This window comes from Trachypithecus francoisi, unplaced genomic scaffold, assembly GCF_009764315.1.
Source record: "Trachypithecus francoisi isolate TF-2019V2 unplaced genomic scaffold, Tfra_2.0 Lachesis_group4, whole genome shotgun sequence".
Classification (NCBI taxonomy): domain Eukaryota; kingdom Metazoa; phylum Chordata; class Mammalia; order Primates; family Cercopithecidae; genus Trachypithecus; species Trachypithecus francoisi.
In genome coordinates, this window is record NW_022681469.1 from 78,531,970 (window position 1) to 78,556,543 (window position 24,574).

The 24,574-nt window shown below is 39.2% G+C and overlaps 1 protein-coding gene across 2 annotated transcripts in view; it reads right to left on the reverse strand.

Annotated features, from left to right (window-relative positions):
• The window catches only part of COL28A1 (collagen type XXVIII alpha 1 chain), a 186,644-nt gene that overhangs the window by 12,173 nt on the left and 149,897 nt on the right, over positions 1-24,574 (reverse strand). For both annotated transcript variants that reach the window (XM_033193259.1, XM_033193258.1), the window contains exons 28-33: positions 18,133-18,201; positions 17,368-17,448; positions 17,243-17,278; positions 12,076-12,112; positions 9,916-10,464; positions 7,957-8,114 (exon numbers count right to left, since the gene is read on the reverse strand). In XM_033193259.1, coding sequence (XP_033049150.1) covers positions 7,957-8,114; positions 9,916-10,464; positions 12,076-12,112; positions 17,243-17,278; positions 17,368-17,448; positions 18,133-18,201 — 930 coding nt within the window. The remainder of the gene's footprint in view (positions 1-7,956; positions 8,115-9,915; positions 10,465-12,075; positions 12,113-17,242; positions 17,279-17,367; positions 17,449-18,132; positions 18,202-24,574) is intronic.

Below are 24,574 nucleotides of genomic sequence, written 5' to 3' on the forward strand. Positions count from 1 at the left end.
TAGAGAGTTTAAAGCTAGAAGAAAACTTTCTTGGTCCCTTATTTTCTTTTTTATTTTTCATAGAGATAGAGTCTCACTGTGTTGCCCAGGCTGGTCTCAAACTCCTGACTTCAAATGATCCTTCCACCTTGGCCTCTTTGAGCCCAGCACTGAGTCCCTTATTTTCTACTGGAGGGAATACAAAGCTATAAATGATTAAGAAACTTTCCAAAAGTTATTGGTAAGCTAGTGACATATCTTCAGGAAAAAAAAAGCCTGTTGTTTTTTGCTTGCATGTATTTAATTTTAAGCAAGAAATAAGAGTTTGAGGAGTTTATCAAACATAAAAGTCAACTGACATTAGTCTACACTTCAGATATACGGTCTAGAAGGTGAGACTGTTCCATTGAAGAGGCGGGCCAAGCAGCACAGTTTTCTTCAAGGAATTAACTCAGCCTTTAAATATTTACCTTGTTCAAGTCTGGAGTCCTCAAAAGCTATATTTTACCTCTTCTAAGCTTAGGAATGTGTGTTTTCATTCTCAATCACATAATCATTTGGAAATTTTGACATCTGTTAACATTATACCACAGATTCCAAGACAAGCAAAGTTAACTTTAGTAAGTGAAAATAATTTCATTAATTTTCTGGCTCAGTGAGATGTCAGATTATTTCAACAAATGCATAATTATTATGGCTTGCAATTTTTATAATTTCTTTACCACAAAAGCAAGCATGTTAATTGAAGGGAATTTTAGAAAATGTTGATATCATAAAAAGAAAATAGAAATCAGAAGTAATTCTACCTCCTAAACATAGTCATTGTTGGTATTCAGGTATATTTTTCCCCAGTCTTTTTTCTATGTGCATATCCTTTTTTTTTTTTTTTTTTTACAAAAAAATACTGTGTGTTGGTTTTCTATGCTCTATGCTATTTTTAAAAATATATTATATTATGACATAATATACTGTATTATGATACTATATTTCACCATGACTCTATAACATTTATTTTATTATTATTATTATTATTATTTTGAAGACAGAGTCTTGTTCTGTTGCCCAGCACGATCTTGGCTCACTGCAACCTCCACCTCCCAGGTTCAAGCAGTTCTCATGCCTCAGCCTCCCAAGTAGCTGATATTACAGATGTGAGCCACCACGCCCAGCCTCCTCCACATTTTCGTAACCTTGCCTTCCACTAATCCCAGAATATCTGGTCAGGATCTTTCATTCCTTCTTCCTTTCTATTCTGCCTCAGGCTCTCAATATCAACCCTTCCACCATAGCCTAGGAAAAGTTGGTCTCCATGAGCAAAACCTTCTCCAATAACCCACTCAGTACTGATTCTCCCCTTCTAGATGATGCACAGTACCTTCTGACTCTTCTATACTTGATGCTGATTGTGTGTAATTTAACCTTTAGTCCTATCCTATTGAAGAGTAACAGAATATGCCTCCCAAAATATGCCCCTGTGGCACACTGATTATTTTAAACTGAAGGCAACTGAGAATCAGAGACAAGCTCATTTGTCTAAATGCAGGACATACATTTGTAAAGGCATCCCTCCTCGGAAAATCGGGGTTAATGACTCAAGAGGAGTCTAGACCCTTACTTAGCCCAGAGATACACCAGAGGACTCTACATAACAAACTATTCACTAATCCTTATCTTCCATTAGTTCACCCATATGTTTATCTTCCCATCATCTGCTGCTGTAGAAAGTCCTTTCTCATTGTCTTGTCACTCCTCTAAGCTCTATTGTTCTTTCATTAAGATGCTATATAAGACCAAGTGCTAACCACCCCTTTGAGCTACTCATCTCCATGCTCCTATGTGTATATGCTGCATGTTAATAACTTCTGGGTGTTTTCCTATTGTTAATCTGTCTTTTGTCAGTCTAATTTACAAGGCCCTAGCTAATAACCCTAAGATGGGTAGAGGGAAAAAAAATGTTTTCCTCCCCTCCACTATCTTGTATAATTTGTTTTCTAAAGAAATACCACTTTCCTGATAAGAGAAATTATGCCATATCTTTTTTCTTTCTTTTCTTCTTTCTCTATCTCTTTTTTTTCTATCTCCATAGCATAAAATAGGCAAAAAGTATCCACTGAATAAATTCACAATGGGTTAATCTTTCTGTTATACTCATCTTTAGGTTGAACTCAATAAGGATATGCGAAGAGCAAAAGAGAAAAAGATAAATTTGCATCATTTAATTCCTCTAGACTTCAATGTCATCATTTTTCAAATAAAAAAGATTAGGCCATAACCTGCCTTCCAACTCTAAAAGTTGGATTTAACCAACACAAACGACTGGCAGAATACACACCCAATTCATGATAGTGATTGCCTATGGAGAGATGAGGAAAAAGAGCTCTGGAGGGAAAAAGCTAGGACTTTATCTGAAGCAAGAGTGAATGAACAAATGGAAACACTGGTTACTTCCGGGTGGTGAGAATGCAGTCAAATGTTTGTTGTATTTCTATTCTTTTTAATAAATCTTAAATCTAAAAACACAAGCTTGCCTGTAAGCTCTGCACATTTCTACTCTAGCCACACTGGCCTGCCTTAGAAAAGAAGGCTGGCTCCAGCTCCAAGCAGGGACACAATAGTCAAAGGCACGAACGAGGAGTCTAGGGGCACCTGAGAGCTGACACCTGGAGTCCAGGGCTGCTCCGTGTAGCTGGAGAAGCAGACGTGTTATCACCATTCTCTTTCAGCCTTTGAGCTGATCTTCAAGGGGAGTAAAATGGACTCTAAGGAGGATTGCTGACCAGGTGCCACATGCAAAAGGTCTTTTGCTTTCTGATTTCCGAATATTTTCCTCGTAATTTATTGCCCAGAATTTTGCATATATTACAAAGTCTTCAAATCTGAACGCATGTCTGCTCTGGATGAATGCTAATGATCATCTGCATTAGTGTTTGTGTTAAGACTTAGCATTTTCCCAGGAGTGTGGGTCAAAATTTCTCCAATTCGGCTCTGGGGATTCTACTGCCAGTGGGCTCCACAGCCAGCATCTTCAAATTGTCTGGCTTCTCAGGAGTCCTTCTTGATTGATTCTCCCCAAGAATCAAACACACCTCTTTGTCAGGTCTCTCTGCACTCAAATACTTAATCTGAAGGTGATTTATTTGCATTTTAAAGTTCCTGGGGGCCTTCAGGAACACTTTGAGTTTGGGCTGCACCTCTCTGGATTAACTGTGGCTTTCATAAAGGGTGGAATGCAAGATTTTGTTCTGTTTAAACCTCTCATACATTAAAATGCAGTAAAATAGCCTGCATTCTGGCTTTACCCAGTAAATATTTTTGACACCTGTAATCATATACTTTTAGAACAGGAAGAACATTCTAGTAACAATCTTTTATCTTACAGATGAGAGAACTGAGACCTCAGGAAAATAGGTGATTCCCCTAATGTCAGGCAGCTATCAGATTTCATTTCTAAGATGTCATTCATCATGAGATGTACTATAAATTTTTAAATAGTTTTGAAAAAACACCACACACATTAAATAGATGCATCCCAATTTCAGAAATAATAAAATAGAAAAAATACAGGCTTTGGAGTCAAGAGAATAGTTCTTAGCTTCAGCACTAAGACCACAAGCCAGGTTTCCTGACTTCTCGGTCTGGAATATTTCTTCTAGATCAGTTAGCAATATGTTTATTATTTTTTGTTTTTTCCTCCTCCATAACACAGGTGCAAGTTATATTCTGAGGGTAACAAGTCTACTATAAGCAATAAATAATACTTATACAGCAACCTTTTGTAGTGATACTAATAATTAGTTGTTATTCAGAGTTTTATGAAGAATTTGAATGTTTTTCACAATCACAGTGAGAGAATGTTAATTTTATTTTTCCTGAAGAACGCATTTTGGTAGAAAGAAGAGGAGGAAGGAAGGACAGAGTTAGGTGTCTTAAGGGAGTGACAGAAGGGACAACAGTGAAAAGGAAGAGAAAACAAAAGGGAAATGGTACTTCTGACATGATTGTTTACTAGCTTTGCAGTATCGCCTAGGGTAGGCTCAGGAATGACCTGAGAATAGAAAGGTTGTAACAGATTCACTTAATTTTAGATGTTTGGATACTGTAATTATACTTATTAGATAAAGGTGGGTGTGCATGCACAGAGGCATAAATATGTTTTTGTATATGTGTATGTGTATACTATGTGCGTGTGCATGTGCGTGTAGTCAAGTGCTGCATAATGACGTTTTGGTCAACCACACCACATACACAACAGTGGTCCCATCGGATTATAATACTGTATTTTTACCCTTTTCTATGGTTAGATATGCTCAGATATACAAATACTTACTATTGTGTTACAATTACCTACAGTAGTTAGTACAGTAACATGCTGTGCAGGTTTCTAACCTAGAAGCAATAGGTTCTACTATCTAGCCCAGGTGTGTAGCAGGCTATACTATCTAGATTTGTGTGAGTACACTCTCTGATGTTCACACAAAAACAAAATTGCCTCATGAAACATTTCTCAGAAAGTGTCCCTGTCACTAAACGATGCATGACTCTATGTCAAAGATTTAAATGTGAATATAAATGCACATGTTTGTTCAAACTAAATATCTATAAGGAAATAATTGTTTAAAAATTCAGTTTTGCATTGGTGCTTCTTTAAAAAGAGCCAGAATGAGAAAGCCTAGAGACAAGAGGTGTGATCCGAGAAGGTCAAGTTCACTGCAAGGTCCCGCTATCTGGGTCAAAGTTCCCCTTACAGAGACTTAGCTGATGCTCAGCTTCCCTTCATGTGGCTCTTGGTGTTATAAATCCAGAGTATTTTGGTTGTATTTTTTCTTATTTCCTCCCCTCCCCAGCTACTAGCAAGCTTCATCTGTCCTAGTCTGTTAATGTCATTTGTCTCTCAAGGCCATCAAGCTTCCTGGGACGTGATACAGAGGCATCTGTTCTTACTTTTCCTCATTATGTGTCATAACTGCCTTGGATGTCCCTCAGGCACCTCCACTTTACATGATGCAAACTAAACTCACTATTTTCCTTAAAAAACAAAAAAACAAAAAAACAAAAAAACAACAACAAAAAAACACCCTGCCTTTTATATTCTCCATCTCAGTATATAGTGTTTCAATCCATCTCATCTCCATGGTAGAAACCCGATAGTCCTACCCAAACCCCTCCCTCTCCCTAACTTCCAATCCTTTCAATCACTGTATCCTGTTAATTGTACCCTAGAAATGGCTTTTCAATCTGTGCCTCCTTTTTATTCCCACTGCCCCTGCCTTCTTTCAGGGCCTCATTATCATTTCCCTGGACTATCACGCCTCATATCTCAGCCTCCAGTCTCCTTACCTCCTCCTAGGTATGTTTCACACAGCAATCAGGGTTATTCTTTCTGTGAACCAAATATGAGTATATGACTCTTGCTTTTAAAACTCCTCTGCTGTCTCTGTCTGCCTGGCCTATAGATGAAGTTCAAGCTCCTTGCCTTAATACATTAAGACATTTATAATGAGTCCTTAAATTACCTGTCCAGTTTTAACTCTCATCACTCTACCACGCACACCCTAGCCTACAATTAGACTGAACTTGTTCAACTTTCTTGAAATGCCATGGCACTTTAAAGTCTCCTTTTGCCTACCATTTTTTTAGTTGTTTTGTTTTTGTTTTTGCTAGGAATACCCTTCCCCCTGCTCTTCTCTTGAAAAACTCCTAGTTATTCTTAAAACTTGACTCAACGAATGTCACCTCCTCCGTGATGCCTCATGAAATGTTTGTGTCCCTTCAAAAATCATACATTGAAACCTGAATCCCCAGTGTGATGGTATTTGAAGGTGGGGCCTTTGGGAGGTGATTAGGTCATGCGGGTGGAGCCTTTATGTATGGGATCAATGCCCTTATAAGAAGTGATATGCGAGATGAGCTGTCTCTCAGCCATGTGAAGACATAACAAGAAGGTGGCTGTTTACAAGCCAGAAAGCAAGCCCTCACCAAACACCAGATTTTAGACTTCCCAACCTCCAGAAGTGTGAAAAACAAATGTTTGTTGTTTAAGCCACTCAGTCAATGGTATTTTTGTTATGGCAGCCCCAACAGACTAAGACACTTTCCCATTTCTCTTTCCTGAAATTAATTGCATCATCTCTGTGCTTCCTTCATAGCTTTGCTAAAATTTGTAATTCATCTTGTACTTACCTATCTCCCTGAAAGAGTGTGAGCTTCTCTCAGGCAGGAGCCATGTCTTAAGAGCCACACCATCTATCACAGCAGTTAATAATCAATACATGCTATTGGAATTCACTGGTATTAATATAGCAAAAAATGTGATTCAGTGACTATAAGGAGGGCTCAGTTGAAGCATCAATTCATGGATGAAACCTGAGCTTGCTCTTGTTTAGGAAGACTTTAGAAAGGGATGTCAATTGACTAGAGAGGGACAAAGTGATAAGTCACACAAACAGGAGAGGCCCCGGTAGCGGTCCATGCTCAGGAGGAGATAGACTGTGTCCATTATTGTCTGGAATTTACTTTACAATGCACAATATAGATCACAGTTGGCAACACTGTGGGCCAAATCTGAGTCACTATCGGTTCTTGTGAATGAATTTCATCAGAACCCAGCCACACTCATTCATTTAAGTATTATCTATGGCTGTGTTTCTACTTCAAAGGCAGAGTTGAGTAATTGGAACAGAAATCAAATGACCTGAAAATCCAAAACTATTCAGTATATGGCCCTTTACAGAGTTTGCTGACCCCTGGTATAGACCATGGAGTATAAATGTTTGTGTTAATTTCAATCTGCAATTTAGTAGAATCTGTTGCCCTGACTGGAATTACCCATTTTGCAGTTGGTTACTATTTAATCAAATAGAAATATGTTAGAGGCTTTTGTGCCCTTTTATGAACAGGATATGAGAATCTAGTAAGTTCTATAGTCTGTGCCCTTAGGAATGGTATTGCAGGCCTGATTCCTGAATGGCCCTGAATGGCCCTGAGTCCAACTACTGATCTGAATGTTCCTTAGGGCCTTAGTCTAAGTAGACTGTTAGCTGAATCCTGATGTTGGAACACTGTTGCACAGGCTCATGATCACTCTTTCATGTACATGAAGGCTTCAGAAAAGGGCAGTGCAAGGACTTCACTGAGCTTACAGAACAGGGCCATGACTGCTGTGTGCCTGCTCGCCAGAGGATGTCCATGGGGGTAATAGAAATTGGTCTAGACTTCCCCAAGTTGCAATTTGGTGGAGAAGAGACTATAGCACTCATCAGTAACTACAAAAGTCTCCCCCATTTTCTCCTTAAAAAAACTAATCTTTGCCCATAATCTAATTGGCTGAAGTCAGTTCCCAGAAGCTTGCTATGAGGACAGTCACATTTGTCTCAATTGATTCAGAAGGTGGTTCTTCACATGCTATGTGATTGAGGAGCTCTGAAACAGAGCATCTACTTTGCACCATATGCATATATAGCCTCCCTCACAGTCCTCACTCAGAGCACAGGAGGTGGAAGCCAAATGAGCAAACGCATGGCTTGGAGTGTGGGAGAGTGGCCAGTTGGGCATATGCATATTTAGAAAAAACATGAGAGGGTACAAAGTGGGAAGCAGATGCACAGACGAAGAGGGAGAGTTGTGGCCTGGTATGAAACGCACTGCACAGCATGGCAAATAGGTGAATTCAGAGTGTCGTGTTAATCTGTTCTAGCATACATGGTTACTTTGATGGTGATAGGAGTATAATATAAAAATGTTATCTGCAACATTTAATAAATATGTATAAAATATATAAGTTTTTAAAAATACCCTACAAAACCTAATGCTATTTCAGAACTAGAAATCTAAAGTCAAGTTACTAACACTTAGAGCCAAGGACTTAAAAATACACATGCCTCAGCTGATTCTTGACAATGCGGGGCAGAATGATCTTTGATATCAAACAGAGAGAATACACCATTTTAAGCTCACAGAGTAAGTGAGACAGTTACTTACTGACTCAGAAATTTCTTTTTGAGGCTCTGGAGTAGATTCACTGAGTTCTTCCCCTGACATCCCAAATCCAGGTGGAAGTGATGATGAACCAAAGATTTGAACGAGATAGGAATCAAAATCCTCACAAATTTTTTGAAACAATTTTTGCTTCAGGGTGTCTTTTGAAAAAGAAGTAGAAAAGAGAGATAGTAGAAGCAATGAAACAATACTTAAAACTCATTTTAAAATATCTGCATTCTCCTTAAAATATGTAATTTCCCATTACTTGAAATCAACTGCTAAGTTAACTAACTTATAATACATTTTTACATCCTGTGTAAGAGGTCATCTAAAATAACTTGATTTAATATATATGACACAAAGAGGCAAAAGAATGACTTTAATGTATATGTTCATCCAAAGTGTCTCTGTTCACCGTGAATCACTCCTTGTCAAGAGCTAGCCTCACCCATAGTAAGTTGAATTGGCAACTACCTCTGGTTTTAAGGAAAGCAAATGGCCAGCCAGTTGAAAATACTCCTTACAGGCTGTAACAAATTACTAACTCCAGATAGAATGATAAAGCTCTTCAAGGATTAAATATAAGTTGGCTCTGAAATGTCTCTGACTATTCTAACACATTCAAAGCCCAGTGAGATTGAACATACCAGATAAACAAGCCCACCAGTCAGCCAGCAGGGTATTGAGGAAGTAGAACCAACCCCAGCTTAGAAAGCTCTGGAGAAGGTGAGAAATAACAAATGGAAAGTTTCTGAGAATGGTATGCTCTCCTTAAGGCCAGTGTGCTGGTACACAGAGTAGGCAGGGCATGAGGCACTGATGGGCTGTGCCCAGCCACATCAGATCCCCCTCCCAGGTGGGTAAAGGAAGAAGGACGAAGCCAAACTGAAGCCTTTCACTTACTTCACAAACTTGCCAGGTGCAGGCCTGCCAGAGTGAATCATCAGTTTCCAAAGAATTGGTATACATTTTATTATAAAGTCATACTGACCATGATTTAATCATAGATTAAATTAGATCAATGTCCTAGGATGGCTCATTAGTAAATATCAGTTAATGTGAAAGGATAAACTTAGCACAGAGAAGCCCATCAGATTAGCATTGACTGTACAATACATTTTATTTATTGTTTATTATTTATTTATTTTTTGAGACAGAGTCTCGCCTGTCACTCAGGCTGGAGTGCAGTGGCGCAATCTCGGCTCGCTGAAACCTCTGCCTCCAGGGTTCAAGCAGTTCTCCTGTCTCAGCTGCCTGAGTAGCTGGGACTACAGGCACACGCCACTATGCCCAGCTAATTTTTGGATTTTTAGTAGAGATGAGGTTTCACCACGCTGGCCAGGCTGTTCTCTAACTCCTGACCTCGTGATCCACTGTGCCCGGCACTGTACAATGAATTTTAAAAGGTTGTTCTTTGAGATAAATTCCTGGTATCAACCTGTTTACTCATCATTATCTGCTTTCATAAAAACAGAGAATAGAACATGTCCTCTAATTCATCCCAGTTACTTGCATTTCTCATCTCTTTAGATGACCATAACTCTTTTTTTCATTCAGCATGTACTTCTTAATTCATTTTGATTTCCTGACTGTTTTCTGTCTTGCTGTTGGCTTGCTCAATCCCTTATTTTAGTTAGGTAACTTTCTGAACATTAACCAATGTTAGCAATATCCCCAAGTCCTATTGTTTCTCTCCATTCCTGTCTATTGACCATGGGCTCTAGTTAACTCCAAAGCCAACTCAGCATTTATTAACCCCGATTAAAGACAAGGGATTGTATCCTCCAAACTGAATGACACTAAGTATTTTTAATCTTCTGGAGTTTATGTGTTACCATTTAATGTTGGCATAAGCCTTATTAGCCTCCAGATTTTTCTATTTGGTCAGGACAAACCAGTGATATGGTATTTGAAAAACAACGTAAATGCCTTTCCCCTGGGCCAGACAGCCTTCCTTACCTTGCAGGGTAAAGAAATCATCAAACTGGTAAACATGCTCTGGGTCAGTAGCAATTAGACTCATTTCTTTGTGGAATATTTCAAAGTTGGGATCATTTTTCTTCACCACCCCTATCACAAATATCTCCACATTGGTGTCACTGGCATTCTTCACCACCTCTGTCAGTTTCTCTTTATCACGAGAATCTGTCTGCCCATCGGTGATGACCAAGGCCACTTTTTTTACACCTGGCCTTGCATCTTCGAACACGTCGTTGGCTGCTTGGAGAGCAGTGGCTGTGTATGTGCCTTCCCCCAGATACTGCATGTTGTCCACAGCCAACTTGAAGTCATCCTTGCTGGAGAACTGCTTCAAATTAGCCACCTTCTCCACCTTATGGCTATAGTTGATTATGCCTATGCGGGCCGTGGCAAGGTCCAGAGCCACCCGGTCAGCCATAGTCTTCACAAAATTTTTGATGATCTGGAAGTTCTCTGGGCCCACGCTTTCTGAGCTGTCAATCACAAACACCAGCTCTAGTGGAGTCTCTTTGCATTTGGGCCCACAACCTAAAAGATGAATGTCGAGATAGAAACATTGTGGGAATGATTGACATCAGATTGTTGAGGGGAGGGGAGAAAAAGGCAATGATGAACCTGAGACCTGAATTATTCTTTTCCTTTTCTGTGATTGTGAAAATACCTGACAGCTCTCTCCCTTCTGGTTTCTATACTTGACTCTTTTAAAATATACATAATACATAATATAATATAATATAATATATGTATGGGGAAAAACACTGTAGTGGATAATAATAAATACTTATGTGCTCGTTTCTTGGATTATAAAATATTTTTAAAAGAGTTAGCATGCCCTGTGGATGCCATCCCAATAACATTCCTCTTCCTCTCCCAAAGAGGTAACCACCATCTGACATTTGCTGTTTATCTCCCACCATTGTATTTAATCTGAATCTGAAAGCTGATATTTCAGTCTTCAACCATAGCCGTATATGAAAATTGAAATTTGCTCACCAGGCTGGCCAGTGGATGAAGTAATGGGATGAAAAATTGTCATTGTGGTGGAAGGATTGGGATCTTAAATGTACACAGGAACAGCTATCCCTAACTACTCTAGTTTATGTCTCCAGTCACCCACAGTGACAACTATGGCAGCTTTCACGTTATCAAGGAGGCCAGCAGTACATCCACGCTATGAAAGCTTTCTCGGGGAGTAATCCCCGAGAACACTAGCCAATTAAAAAAACCTTCTATTTAAGTTGATAACAACCACGTAAAGCAGTTGCCAGAGTCACCAGGAAATTTATCAGGGTTCTGTTTCTTTATTCATATCTTTGTGTTGTTCAACAAGCCTACTGCAGAAAACCATCAGGAAATCATGTGCTATTTTTATAGGGCTTCTAGAACCCAGAAGCCATGTCTAGATTGCTCTCTCACTAGAGAGACTCCCAGGCTGCCTCTTAGGCCCAGCAGTCTTCTAGGAAATAAGCTGGTTCTGGGCTTCTCTGTATAGAAGGACAACAATATGCCTGCCTCTGACTACTTTAAACCCAGAAGATTCTCTCATCATTATTCCATTAGTCTCTTGTCTTTTGGCTAATTTCTTTTCTTTACTTCCTCTTTCTGGTAACTCTAAGTCTACCACTCAGCCATGGAAGGATTTAGTAGTTGTGAAGCAAGGCAAACACTTGACTCTGTCCTCCCACCTTTGGGACTGAGTACAACTCAAACCTCTACTCAGAAAGAATTCATGGCTTCAGGAAAAACACAGACATTCTAATCACCAGCTAGGCTGGACTCAAATACCAGTTTGGCTCTTGTAGTCATATTTCCTTTGTCGAGTTTTTCTTCTCAGCTCAGGTAAATGTCACAGAATACAAACGAGCACTGTGCTAACAAAAGGCCCGGCTGCCTACATACTCTAGGCTGGCACCCTCACATGCCTTAACCAGTCTAGGAAGATGATTTTATTTTCTTACATCAGGATTTCCACCATCTCTCTTACTGCTTCCTTTCAGTATCCATTGACTTCAAATGAGCTTTACATTTTCCCACTAGCTATATAATATACATCTGGACAAACACATTCTCTCACCAACACAGTACGTAGTGGGGCTGATACTTTAAAGTGATGTTTTTTTCTTGAGGGTCAAATCTTACCACATATTTCTGTAATAAGTTTGATAATTTCTTCTTTCTAGGGGATAAAAAGAAAAATGTATTACTATATGAATGACTATAATATTTTTCCTATAGCTATAAAAGATATCTTATTACAATCAGCATTGACCATTTGATTTAATCCTTTCACTGCAGAAAATAAAATAAATAACACTGAAATCAAAAGTTGACTATAATATACCATAACTAAAATGCATTTGAGCTGTGAAACTTAATAGCTGAGACTTTTGGAATTCAAATTGCAACTGCAGCATTTATCAGCTGTGTGACCTCAGGCATTTGGTGCCCTAATAGTATCTGTGTCTCAGGGCTATGGTATGGATTAATCAATGTTAATGCACACATCAACACAGGGTCTGGCAACTTTAACATACCTACAGTGGTGTGGCACTATATATACATTCAGTTACACAATTTAAACCACACGTGCTGAGCAACCAAGACAAGCCCCAATGCCTGCAGAGAATTCATTCTGTGCTATGTTTTCCCTTCTTTTTCTGTGCTAGTTCCTGATTTTTCAAGTCCTCTCTTCAGCTTCTTAACACTCTCGCTTTGGCTCTTCTGTGACATTTCCCCGTGTTCCTGAGTGCCCTTTCCTTGTCCTGCTGCCCATGAGCTCCATCAGAAGGGCCTGAAATGAGCTGCGTACTAGAAATAAAGCTGCCAACGCTCTTCCCTGTGCAGTGTGTTTGTAAGTAAGTACGATGAGACTAGAGAAGGCAAGATTCCACATTTGTCAAACACTTGAAGCTAAAAGAGATGATTAACAGAAGCCTAGATCTCAACAGGAAGACCAGTGGACTCAATCTAATAAAATAAATTTTAACAGGTGCAAAAGTAAAACTTTTAAGAACAAATCTATAATGACAAAATCAAGGTGGAGGTGATGTAGCCTGTAACATGGCTTAAAAGTAGAATATATGGGGAATATTCATAATATTTTAACTTTTTAAACTGTACATAAAAGCTAATGATTCCAAGTAGCTATTTAAAAAGAACATCTACCACAATGCTAAGTTATAGAATGCAATTCTACAAAATGAGAGTCAACAGTCTTCTTTTTTTCTAGGTTTTGTCATGCTTTCCCACACTTAAAAAGACATTTTAAAAAATCTGAAACAAGAACATGTATAGAAAGGTAAAATGTATGTATTTATATATTTATATTAAAAATATCTAGAAAGGGGAAATGTATGTATTTATATATTTATGTTTAATTTTTTATAAATGGAGAAAATACTATACATCAAGTTTTAGGGTTATAATTTGTTACAATACTATATTATCATTCATTTTCCACATTATTAAGGATTCTGAAAAACTTGATTACTGAAATTGAATGTACGGCCACTTAAAGGCTCTGTGATATACACTCTCATACTGTACTTTAGAAAAGTTGTAGTAACTGACACCTCCAACAGCAGTAGATAAGAAAATCTGTTTTATTTTAGCCACACAATACTGGCTGTTATTATTATATCATCTTTGTCAATTGGTAGATCAAAATCATTGTTTTAAATTACATTAATTAAAATATTCATGAGGCTACATTTCGTTTCATATGCATGTTTCCAAGTTGTATTCTCTTGTGCATATCTGTGTATGTTCTTTGTCCTACCTTTTTCTATGGGAATATTTGCTTTTTATTCACTTATAAGAGCAATGCATGTATCAAGATTGGATTTTAATTTTGCAACATATTTTGTGGCATAATCAGATTTAAAATGCTTGAAGTCACCATATATATAAATGTCTTCATGTTCTTTGCATTTAAGTGACTGGAAGAGTTCATTCCTTCCCCTAAAATCACTGAATAACTACCTTGGCTACTTGGTGCCAATGATGAAGGCATCATATTTATACCCCTCAAAGGATTCACAATCTAGGAAGAAGTAGACAGACGAAGACTTTCATAAGTGCTATGGACAACCGAGGAACCATCTCGATCTGCTGGGATTTCTGGGGCAGGAGAATGAGGATGGGACTGTGGTCCAGGGAGGCAGACTCTGACCAGGTTGGGACAGGGAAGGGGAACATTTAGGCAAGGGGGTCGGCCTTCTCTCAGAGCATACTGCATTACAGTACTCGAGTAAACTTATGAATCAGGGCACATAGCAGAAACAATGACAAGAAATGTTGGAGACAGATGGACTCTTGAGGACCTTTGTGTCATGTTGAAGAGTATGAACTTTATCCTGGGCAGTGGGACTCACATGATCCCTAGGCAGAGAAGAGCTCTAGTGGAACTTTTATTTAAGAGAGATGATCATAGCAGCCAGTGGAGGGGTTTGAGGTTCCTAAATAATTCAGGCAAAAAAAAAAAATGACATCGGAAGGCTGTGGTAGTAGTAACGGATGAGGAGGACAGGCCTGGAGGGACATTCCAGGGGAAGATGAGGGGCTTGGTGAGTAACTGGAAGAAAGGATGAGGGAAAGAAAGAGTCTAAGAGGAGGCAAATGATGGTGGGGCCATACTCTGAGAGAGGCAGGAGTGGGATGGGGGCAGGTTGGGAGCTCATGAAGATGACGGAGCCCAGCTTGAGTGTGGCTGAGTCTCATGTGTCTATAAAACATCCAACTAGATATGTCCACAGGCAGCCTAGGATGTAAGATCTGGTGCTCAGGAGAATTGTCCAAGCAGGGGGTAGATTTAAGAAATGCCAGCATACACTTGCCTGTTAAAACAGGGACTAAAAATAAGACTGCCTGGAGCAGGGCTTCTCAGCCTTTTTAAAACCAGTGTGTTTCCCCTTCCCCACATTCGATAAATATATTCTTTCTGTTTAAAATAAAAACACTATTTTTTCATTCACGATATGCCATCACTGTGCTATTGAATTAGCCTTTTCAAACTGTATGTCCCCTGCCTTTAGTGGCTGCATTCCCTGAGAGTTTGAAGACAGGGAAGACTGAGGCCAGACACTGGGAAATGCTAACACCAAAGTGACAGGTGGAGACACAGAGTCTTTTTAAATAATTTTATGGGATGTATTAAAACATTTAATGCCATCAATGGCATTTGCCTCTTAAAAGAGGAGCTTGTTAGTCTAAAATGGATCTGCACAATTGATAGCTATTGGGGGATACATTAGATCACAGAAAGGATGAGAGGGAGAGAGGAAAGAGGCCTTTTGAGAACACCTTTCATGGGGGAGTAGCCTGAATTTGGTATCAGACAGGCCACCTCTAGCTATAAGGGCTCTGCTACGTGCCTGCTAGATGACTTTGGGTGTAATGTTCAACCAACTTGTGTGTCTCCATTTGATGTAGAGATACTATCTACTTCATGGAGCTATCATGCAGATTAAAGGTGGGATCTTAGGTAAGAGAAGGTTATTGCCATCAGCCTGTCACCGTCTTCTTGTACCACAACCCACTAGTCCTACACTGCATGGGGGTTTGGCCAGCATTCATGCCATGAACCAGTCCTCATTTCCAAGCTCTGTCCAAATCCCCTGAAACCACCTGCTGTTTGGCCACCTCTTGGCTGGACCTGTGCATCCAGGCCGGTGCTTCAGCTCTCCAAACCTGTGGCCATTTGAACCAAGAATTCTGGAATTCCATGCCTCCAGTGTGTGGCACAGAGGGACATACGTGCATGCGCTTTGGCCCCAAGGACTTCTCACCTGGAGAAAGGAGTGCAGCTGGAAAAGGACCAGGGTTCCAGAGCAGGGGCCTCTAAAACACCCTGTAGTACTAGGTAAGGAGCCTAACATGTACTGATGTAGAGGAGCCTAACAGAGCCTGTCACACACTAAATTCTCACTTAATGCAAATTCCCTTTTCCTTCACTCTCCTTGTCTTGCTAGTCTCTTCTTCCAGACTCTAGAAAGCCAAAGTCAGCAGAATGATGTCCCTACTTCTAAGGTCCCTGCCTCTTGGTTGAAAAACTTCCACTCAAGAGATAAAGCCCATCTTGCCCTCAAACACCATCATACACCATTTTGTCTGCTCTGGACCCCCAGATCACTTCTTCTATCATAGCATTTATCACTCTGTAGGTGAACATCCTTTGTTGTCTTTCTCTCCACCAGGCTGTGAGCTCCTTCAGTTCTAAGAGATAGCCTCATCTCCACTATTTCCCCAGTGCCTATTTTGGAGCCTGACTCAGAGTAAGGTTTACTGGATACGTCCAATAAAGGTTGGTGAAATGAATGAATAAACGAATGGAGAAAGGAAACCAGTCCCTCTCCCCATGTTGGAACAGTAGGGCAGGTATAAACCTACAGGAAACGTTCCTCTGCTCATTTACATACACTCTCCCCTGCTACTTTTGGGGAGAAATTGTGCATATGTAGCTACTTCATCTACTATCGGCATCTTTGGGGGTCTGACTTATGGTGGGGAACAGCAAAGAGAAAAAGGCAGACAGCCCACAGAACACATGTACAGTTCTGTTGGTCACATGCCCAGCTCTCAGCTCTTGCCTTCACCACCTGAACCGTCACTCCCTCACACTTGGATGTTCCTAGTACAGTACATCAAGTCAGCCCCCCTAGACCACAACCCCTGGAAAAGTCCAACAGGAAAAAAGGAAAAGGTATCTGTTTTTCCTCAACCCCAGAAGATGGATTGCCTTCAAATCAGAAAGGAAGAATGAGACTTTGCCTTCCACTCATGAGACTTTAAAGAGTCCGTTTTCTGTTCTTAATGGTGTGGGGAGAAGAACAGGAAAATGTTTGTAGATGCTCAAAAAATACTTATTGAATAATTGAATCAATACATAAATGTAATCCCAATTTTGTGATTGCTGCTCTCCTCAGAGCATTTCTAAAGGAACTAGTTCAGGAAAAAAGTCCTCATTCTAAAATGAGATGAACCACATAAATTAAAGTTATTTGGTAATCTGGCTTTTTTGAAACAGCCACCTCCTTGTTGGCCAGTAATAGCAGTGTGATCATTTCTACCAAGGATCCGAGTGGAGTAGTCACACACACCCACCATAAGGCAGGACAAAGTTTTATTTCTCCCCTCACAGTCAGATTCAATTACCTCATGCATCTAAGTCAACACTGGGCTGGTAGTAATTGCTCTCTATAGAAACTGGAATTCTGCATCCAAAAATTCATAATTATAAAGCTAAAGCATGAATGCAAAAATTTTGCAAGGACAAAACCCTCAATTACCCTCTAGAATGGATACTCACTGTAAGTCCTAGGTCTCCTTTGGGTCCTTGTAAACCCTACTTAGTGGAAGAAGAGTAAGAGTCAATATAGGTTGGAACCAGTTAGAGTATAAAATCACAGCGAGACATTAAAAACTGCTTCTTGCCTGTTTTCCTGGAGATCCAGGCTCTCCAATTTCTCCTTTATCACCTTTCTTTCCCACATCGCCCCGTTCTCCATGCTCTCCCTTTACACAATAGGGTAAAATGATAGGTTCAGAATGTGAATATAGAAGCCAGATAAGAAAAGCTCTATACTTTGGTTTATCTGCAACTGGCATCTCTTGAATATCTTCAGTTCTTGTTTATACAAATGCGGTATTTGAAAAAAAAATTGGGGGTAACTTATTTACATCCCATCAGATACCATAATCTAATTCATGACGAACCAGAGGTCTCAGAGTGAAGAGACCTTGAGATATAATAACACCATCTAATCAGTTTACCTTTCAGGACATACAACTATTACACAGTTTACCAAGTTCCTGAGTTATCTGGTATCTCCTACATGGTATGTTGTATGTTGTAAGATAACTAATAAATCCTTTATTAGTTATCTTCTGAGAATAAAGAAAATGAGATGTTTTTTAAACATAGAGATGGGATCTCACTATATTGCTTAAGCTGGTCTTGAATTCCTGGCCCCAAGCAATCCCCCTGCCTCAACCTCTTGAAGAAAAGGACATTTTATAAAATGAACCTATTTATACGTAGAAAAAGCAATGCGCAAGGATTTAATTTCAAGTGGATTTTTTTTTCTTCTGAGAGTTGTAAGGGGACGCGTGACACATATATGAGAGTTATTCCAAAGTTAAAGTGAAGCTATTGAGATCCTAAGCCTAAGCATTTCTCTAAGATCCTGAGACACTTACCTTCTGGCCTGGGAGGCCACGGCCCATTGTGCCCTTTGGGCCCGGAAAGCCTTGTGGTCCTTGTTCCCCCTACACAGGATATGAGAAAGAGATGTTCTATTAATTTCCCAGGATAGCTTAGATATTCTTTAGGTCAGAAAAACACTTACAGTTTAAAACTGAATTATAGTATTATCTAAATATTGGGGGGAAATATATATATAAACATTTGTATATAAATACATTCACGTATGTGTGTATGTGTATGGCTCAACGGTTTGCTAGTAAGTGTTTAACAACTAAGACTACGATAGAAGTGAAGGCTCTGATTTATGCCATTTGCCTATTTCTGTGGTGTAAATACTTTCACTGTGGCTAATTTCAAGCTATGAACACATCAGCCAGTTCACACATAACAGATAGCTACTATTTCAGCTGTGGTAGTAAAGGTGGGTTGCATCTTCTTTATATTTTTCCATGTTTTCTGGTATGTTAAAAAACACAAGATATTGGTTGGGCGCAGTGGCTCTCGCCTGTAATCCTAGCACTTTGGGAGGCCGAGGTGGGTGGATCACCTGAGGTCAGGAGTTTGAGACCAACCTAGCCAATATGGCAAAATCCTGTCTCTACTGAAAACACAAAAATTAGCTGGGCATGGTGGGTGTGCACTTGCAGTCCCAGCTACACAGGAGGCTGAGGCAGGAGAATTGCTTGAAACCAGGAGGCAAAGGTTGCAGTGAGCTGAGACTGCACCACTGCACTCTAGCCTGGGCAACAACAGTGAAACTCCATCTCAAAAAAAAAAAAAAAAATCATTTTGGTAACGGGGGAAAAGAGTATATAACAGCATCCATCCACAATTAATGCCAAGTTACTGTTTATGTAATTCCCCTTACACTGTTAGTTTCATCTCTGATAATTTGTAGCAACATTCAGGACTTGTTTCCATTTTTCTCCATCACATTTTAACATTATTTCTTGCCCCACCAAAACCACACAGGTTCCAAGGGGTTTCATGGTGTTGAGCATGAAACAGAAACAATCACTAGCAAGTATAGAAAGTCATAGTTCTGATGCTCCTTGGATCTTATACTCAATCCTTATTTGACTCTGGATAATTATTAGTGATGAGTCTCTGGCAAAGGCTTGAAGGACCATGGGCTCCTGGGGATTGATCTGTGTTTTTCAAAAGTATCCTGATGGTCCCCACCAAGATCATTGGCATGCTTGATAAAAATTGCATCTCCCAGGCCCAACCTCAAACCGACTAAATGAGAATCACAGGTGAAGGTAAAGGCAAAGTATGCATTTCGCCATAAGTCTGCTAAAGCTTGAGAGCCACTACTCCAGGAGTCATGATGGGACTTATGAGGCACTCCTGGAAGGGGCCACAGAGGTTTGCTTGGAGACCATTGTAACTTTGGGCATCTCAACATCCCTGAGCCTCCTTTACCTTGTTCATTGGCTGTCAAGCTTTTTTAAATCAAAAGGGTTCATTCTTTTTAAAATTGTTATAATGCAATATTTCAGAACAAAAATTATATAGAATAAAGTAAACACTTATCTACCACCATGTTACAACATAAAATAGATACAATTCAAACCTCTTAGGTACTCATCCCCAACCCTATTTCTCTGAGAGAGAAAATCTCTACCTGAAATTCATATTTATCATTTGTATCCATGTTTTTATGCTTTAACTACATTTCAAAATAATACATGTTTTTTTGTTTGTGTGATTTTTGTTTTGTTTTTGTTTTGAGACAGAGTCTCACTCTGTCACCCAGGCTGGAGTGCAGTGGTGTGATCTCAGCTCACTGCAACCCCCACCTCTCAAGTTCAAGTGATTCTCCTGCCTCAGCCTCCCGAGTAGCTGGGATTACAGGTGTGGGCCACTATGCCCGGCTAATTTTTGTATTTTTAGTAGGGTGGGGGTTTCACTATGTTGGCCAAACTGGTCTCAAACTCCTGATCTCAGGTGATCTGCCTGCCTTGGCCTCCTAAAGTGCTGGGATTACAGGCATGAGCCACCGTACCTGGCTGATGTTTTTAATATTTTAAATTTCCAATAAGTGATATATTTATGCATCCATTTTTTAAAATATTATCTATTTGAAATTTATTTGTGTGTGTATATATATATATGAGGTTCTAATTTGTTGAGTTTCTCTCTGCTATACAGTATTTTATTTCATTAAATAACTGAATACAACTTATCTATTAGCCTTTTGATGGACATTTAGGTTATTTCCAATATTTCTGTTTTAAAAAATTTTAAGAATATTCTTGTATATACCTTTGCATACTTGTATACATTCCTAGGAGGCAACTCTTACATCAAAACAAATATTGTATAAAATGGTACAAAATAAAGTGAATACAAGTACAGATTCTCTAAAGTTGAACTAAAGGGCTCAATTTTTCACACACCCATCCCTAACCTCTCACAGCACATTGGCTTGACTGAACTCTAAGGTTCTTTTTATTCTCTTACATGTGTTTCTAAACTGGTTGTAGGTATGGGGTTATAGTATTGCCTCCCCAGTTCAACACCAGAGGACTTAAAAGAAGTTCTTTACAGCGGTGAGACTACAGAGAACTTAATTCACTGAATGTCTTTTTACTTTGTTATCTCTTGAGCCAAGCCAATGCAGTAACATACTGGGCCCCGTGGGAATGGGTATGGAGTGTTGCACTACAATTTCTTGGGCCCCCCAAGGAGGCTCACCCAGAAGAAGGAGTGCTTCCTCTGTTAGTTGCTTAGAGGGAACAAGTAGGGGGATGATTGGTCTCCTTTATTCAGTTTAAAGTCAGGAGAGAATACAGTAGTCCCCCTTTATCTGTACTTTCACTTCCCATGGTTTCACTTACCCGCAGTCAACTGTGGTTGGAAAATAAGTGAGTATAGTACAATAAGATATTTTGAGAGAGACCACATTCACATAACTTTGATGACAGTATACTGCTTATAGTTGTTCTATTTTATTATGTGCTTGTTAATCTCCTACTGTGCCTAATTTTAAATTAAACCTTATTATAGGTATGCATATATAGAAAAAACATAGTATATGTAGGGTTTGGTACTATCCAAGGTTTCAAGCACCCACTGGGAATATTGGAACATATCTCCTGTGGATAAGAAGGGACTACTGTAATCTTTTCCCACCAGGAAACTTGATGTCTTGGGAGCCCCAAAACCCTGGATTGGAATTTGTACCAGTTAAATAAGCCCTAAACATTCAACTGACACTGGAATTCCAAGATGAAAATTCAAGCCAAAAAAAGGAGAGGAGAAAAATTTGTCCTGTTTCCAAAGATGGCACTCCCAACACAGGTGTCATGAAGATGAACAGGCGGGAATGTGTAGATAACACAGATCAACCTCATTATGCTCACTGCAAAACATGCTCTAATAGGAGTGGATCTGTAGTCTGCTTCTGAACATGAAGGTTAGTGCAGTCTGCCTACATACAGACTAGCAGCCAACCCCCAGAGTGATATGCAGGACTGCAGGCAGCCACCTGCCTGAGGTTATATCATCTTCTTCTGTTCAAATCAAAAGGAAAACAAACACAAATATTATAGGAAAGATATCCTCTTAAGAAAGATGTCTTGGTAAGGTACACTTTGGTATAAATTTGTTTTCTCAGATTTTTTGTGGAGGTCAATGAGGACATTTTCATTCAGTGAGGTACCTGGTAGAAGGTTTGGGTTGCAGGAGAGATGCATCAGACCACTGTAGGCCAGGGATAAGAGAGACTAAAGGTTCATGGGAGAACACTAAGAGGAAATCCATGGTTGGCTTTGTCTCAACCTCAAAGGACAGAACAGTGTGATAAACAGAGGAGCTGGGACTGTGGTGTGACGGTGAATATCACTGGGAGTTGTATGTTTAGACAAAGTGGATCCAGAAAGAATGCCATACCTTTCTGACAATTACTCAGAATAATTATTTCTTTTGCAATATTTCAGATTCCTCCAGTAGCTAATACAGAAGATGTCCAATAAATGTTCATGAGTAACTAGCTGCCTTTAAGAAATGACACAATTTCCTAATATAGCTAAAACCTATTGCTGTAAGGGGAAGCATGGCACATGTCCTGAGGGAAAAAACGTTACAGTAGCAAATTATCACGTTAGGATAATATTCAGGAATGTCTTTTGCATTACTTCACAATATAAATATTTTCTGTATAACTGTTAACACTATAGATATTCCAGGCAGCTAGATTTCCCTATAATAAAGGCAATTCATTTTCTTTTTAATTGCTAGTTTCCCTTCGAAATACTTAAAGGCTTCCTATAACTTTCAGAGTAGACTATCTAGCTAAAAGCCTTTAGCAAGTAAATCCATGTCTGAGCTTGGCAGAGGTGAATGCTATCCAATCAGACTTTTAAGTGTGTAAGTCTCAGGAAAATAATAAATAATGATTTGAGTGTGAGTCAGAAGCAACTGCAGGAAACAACCTATTGGAAGCTATAATTAAATCTAAATTTCAAACCATGGTTAATCACTATATCACCACATTAGATGTATGTCCTGATAAAGATGTGATCATTTTCATTTTTCAGATGACTGCTTGTTCTCTGGGAAAGAAATTTCTAAGAATAATGCATATCTACCTGAATGTTTCCACTGATTTACTTTTGCATTACTGATACGTCAGGAAACAATGATTTTTCTTTTGAAATGTTTTCTCAATAAGGTGTGGTAAGAAAAAAATCAAATTTATAGATGATCATAAAATGTAAAATGGACATCTGGCTTCTGCCAGTATGTAGAAAAGTAGAAAAAATGCTACTCTTATTCTTAAAACCCCAACAATAAAAAATGAGAACTAATCTGTGAAGTCACAGCTTTTCTTGAATCCATCATAGAGCTGTGGTTGCAGGGCAACCAGCCAATTCAGCATCTAAGGAAAGTCAAGATCCTTCAAGGAGACACAGGCTTAGATATTCACTTACCTGGTAGAGGTGCCACATGTTATACAAACTGGTAAGAATTCAGCTAAAATTTTTAACAGGTTGCTAAAGGCTGAGTGTGTGACAGCATGAGGGGATAGGACCCCTGGGAGCTTCAGGCACAAGGGAAAATCACACCTACTCACAGACTTTTCTCAGGGACTTTGCTGGTGCTCAAGAGAGAGACTGGGGCCAGGAGTAGGCTTCCCTTGTGGTGCCAGCCTTGGGAGGGAAGCAGCAGTCCCACAGGTCTCAGTCTGTTTGTGCTGCTATAACAAAATACCATAGACTAGGTGGCTTATAAACAACAGCAGATTATTTCTCACAGTTCTGGAGGCTAGAAAACCCAAGATCAAGGAATTGGCAAATTCAGGGTTTGGTGAGGGTCTATTTCCTGGTTCATAGGTGGCACCTTCTTGCTGTGTCCTCACATGGTGAAAGGGACAAGAGAGCACCCCGGGGACTCCTTTATAAGGGTGCTAATCCCATTCCTGAGGGCAGAGGTGACCTAATCACCACCCCAAGGCCCCACTTCCTAACACCATCGCCTTGGGGATTAAAATTTCAACATATGAATGTGGGGACCATATGCAATTTCAGACCACATTCTGTTTCCTTTTGAAGGAAACAGAATAAACCTTGCAAGAATGAATCCTGGGCCCAGATCTTTAGAGATGCCCTACTACTTGGGGAGGGTCAGGAAACCATGCCCACACCATTAGAGGCCTCCTCCTATGGGTTTGCTGGAACACATAAAACTGCAAACTAAAAAGGGTTAATTTTACTGCATATAAATAATCCTTTACTAAAGAATAAAAGATTCTTTAAAAAATTAAAAAGAATTAGATGAACACTTGGCAAAATTTAAATGAGTTCTATAAATAGTTTTATATCAATAATTTTCTGATGTTTATTATTGTACTGTGTTATATAAGATAATGTGCTTGTTTGTAGCAAAAATACTGATGTATTAGGGGTAAATGGGTACCATATCTGAATTTTACTCTCATTTTCTGATGTTTATTATTGTACTGTGTATATAAGATAATGTGCTTGTTTGTAGCAAAAATACTGATGTATTAGGGGTAAATGGGTACCATATCTGAATTTTACTCTCATTTTCTGATGTTTATTATTGTACTGTGTTATATAAGATAATGTGCTTGTTTGTAGCAAAAATACTGATGTATTAGGGGTAAATGGGTACCATATCTGAATTTTACTCTCATGTGTTTCAGAAAAATAACATGACACATACATATATATATATACACGCAAAGTGTTTGATACAGCAAACGTGGTAATATTAACATTTAGAGAATCCGGGTAAAGGATATATAAAAATTCTTTGTATTATGTTTGCAAGTTTTTTTGAAAGTCTGAAATTATTTCAAAATAAAAGTTAAACATTATTATATAAAATGAATGAATGAATGAATGTACCAAATGGTTGCAAAAAGATGTCAGCTATCACTGCTGCAGCGGTTAAAGCATATGAGTA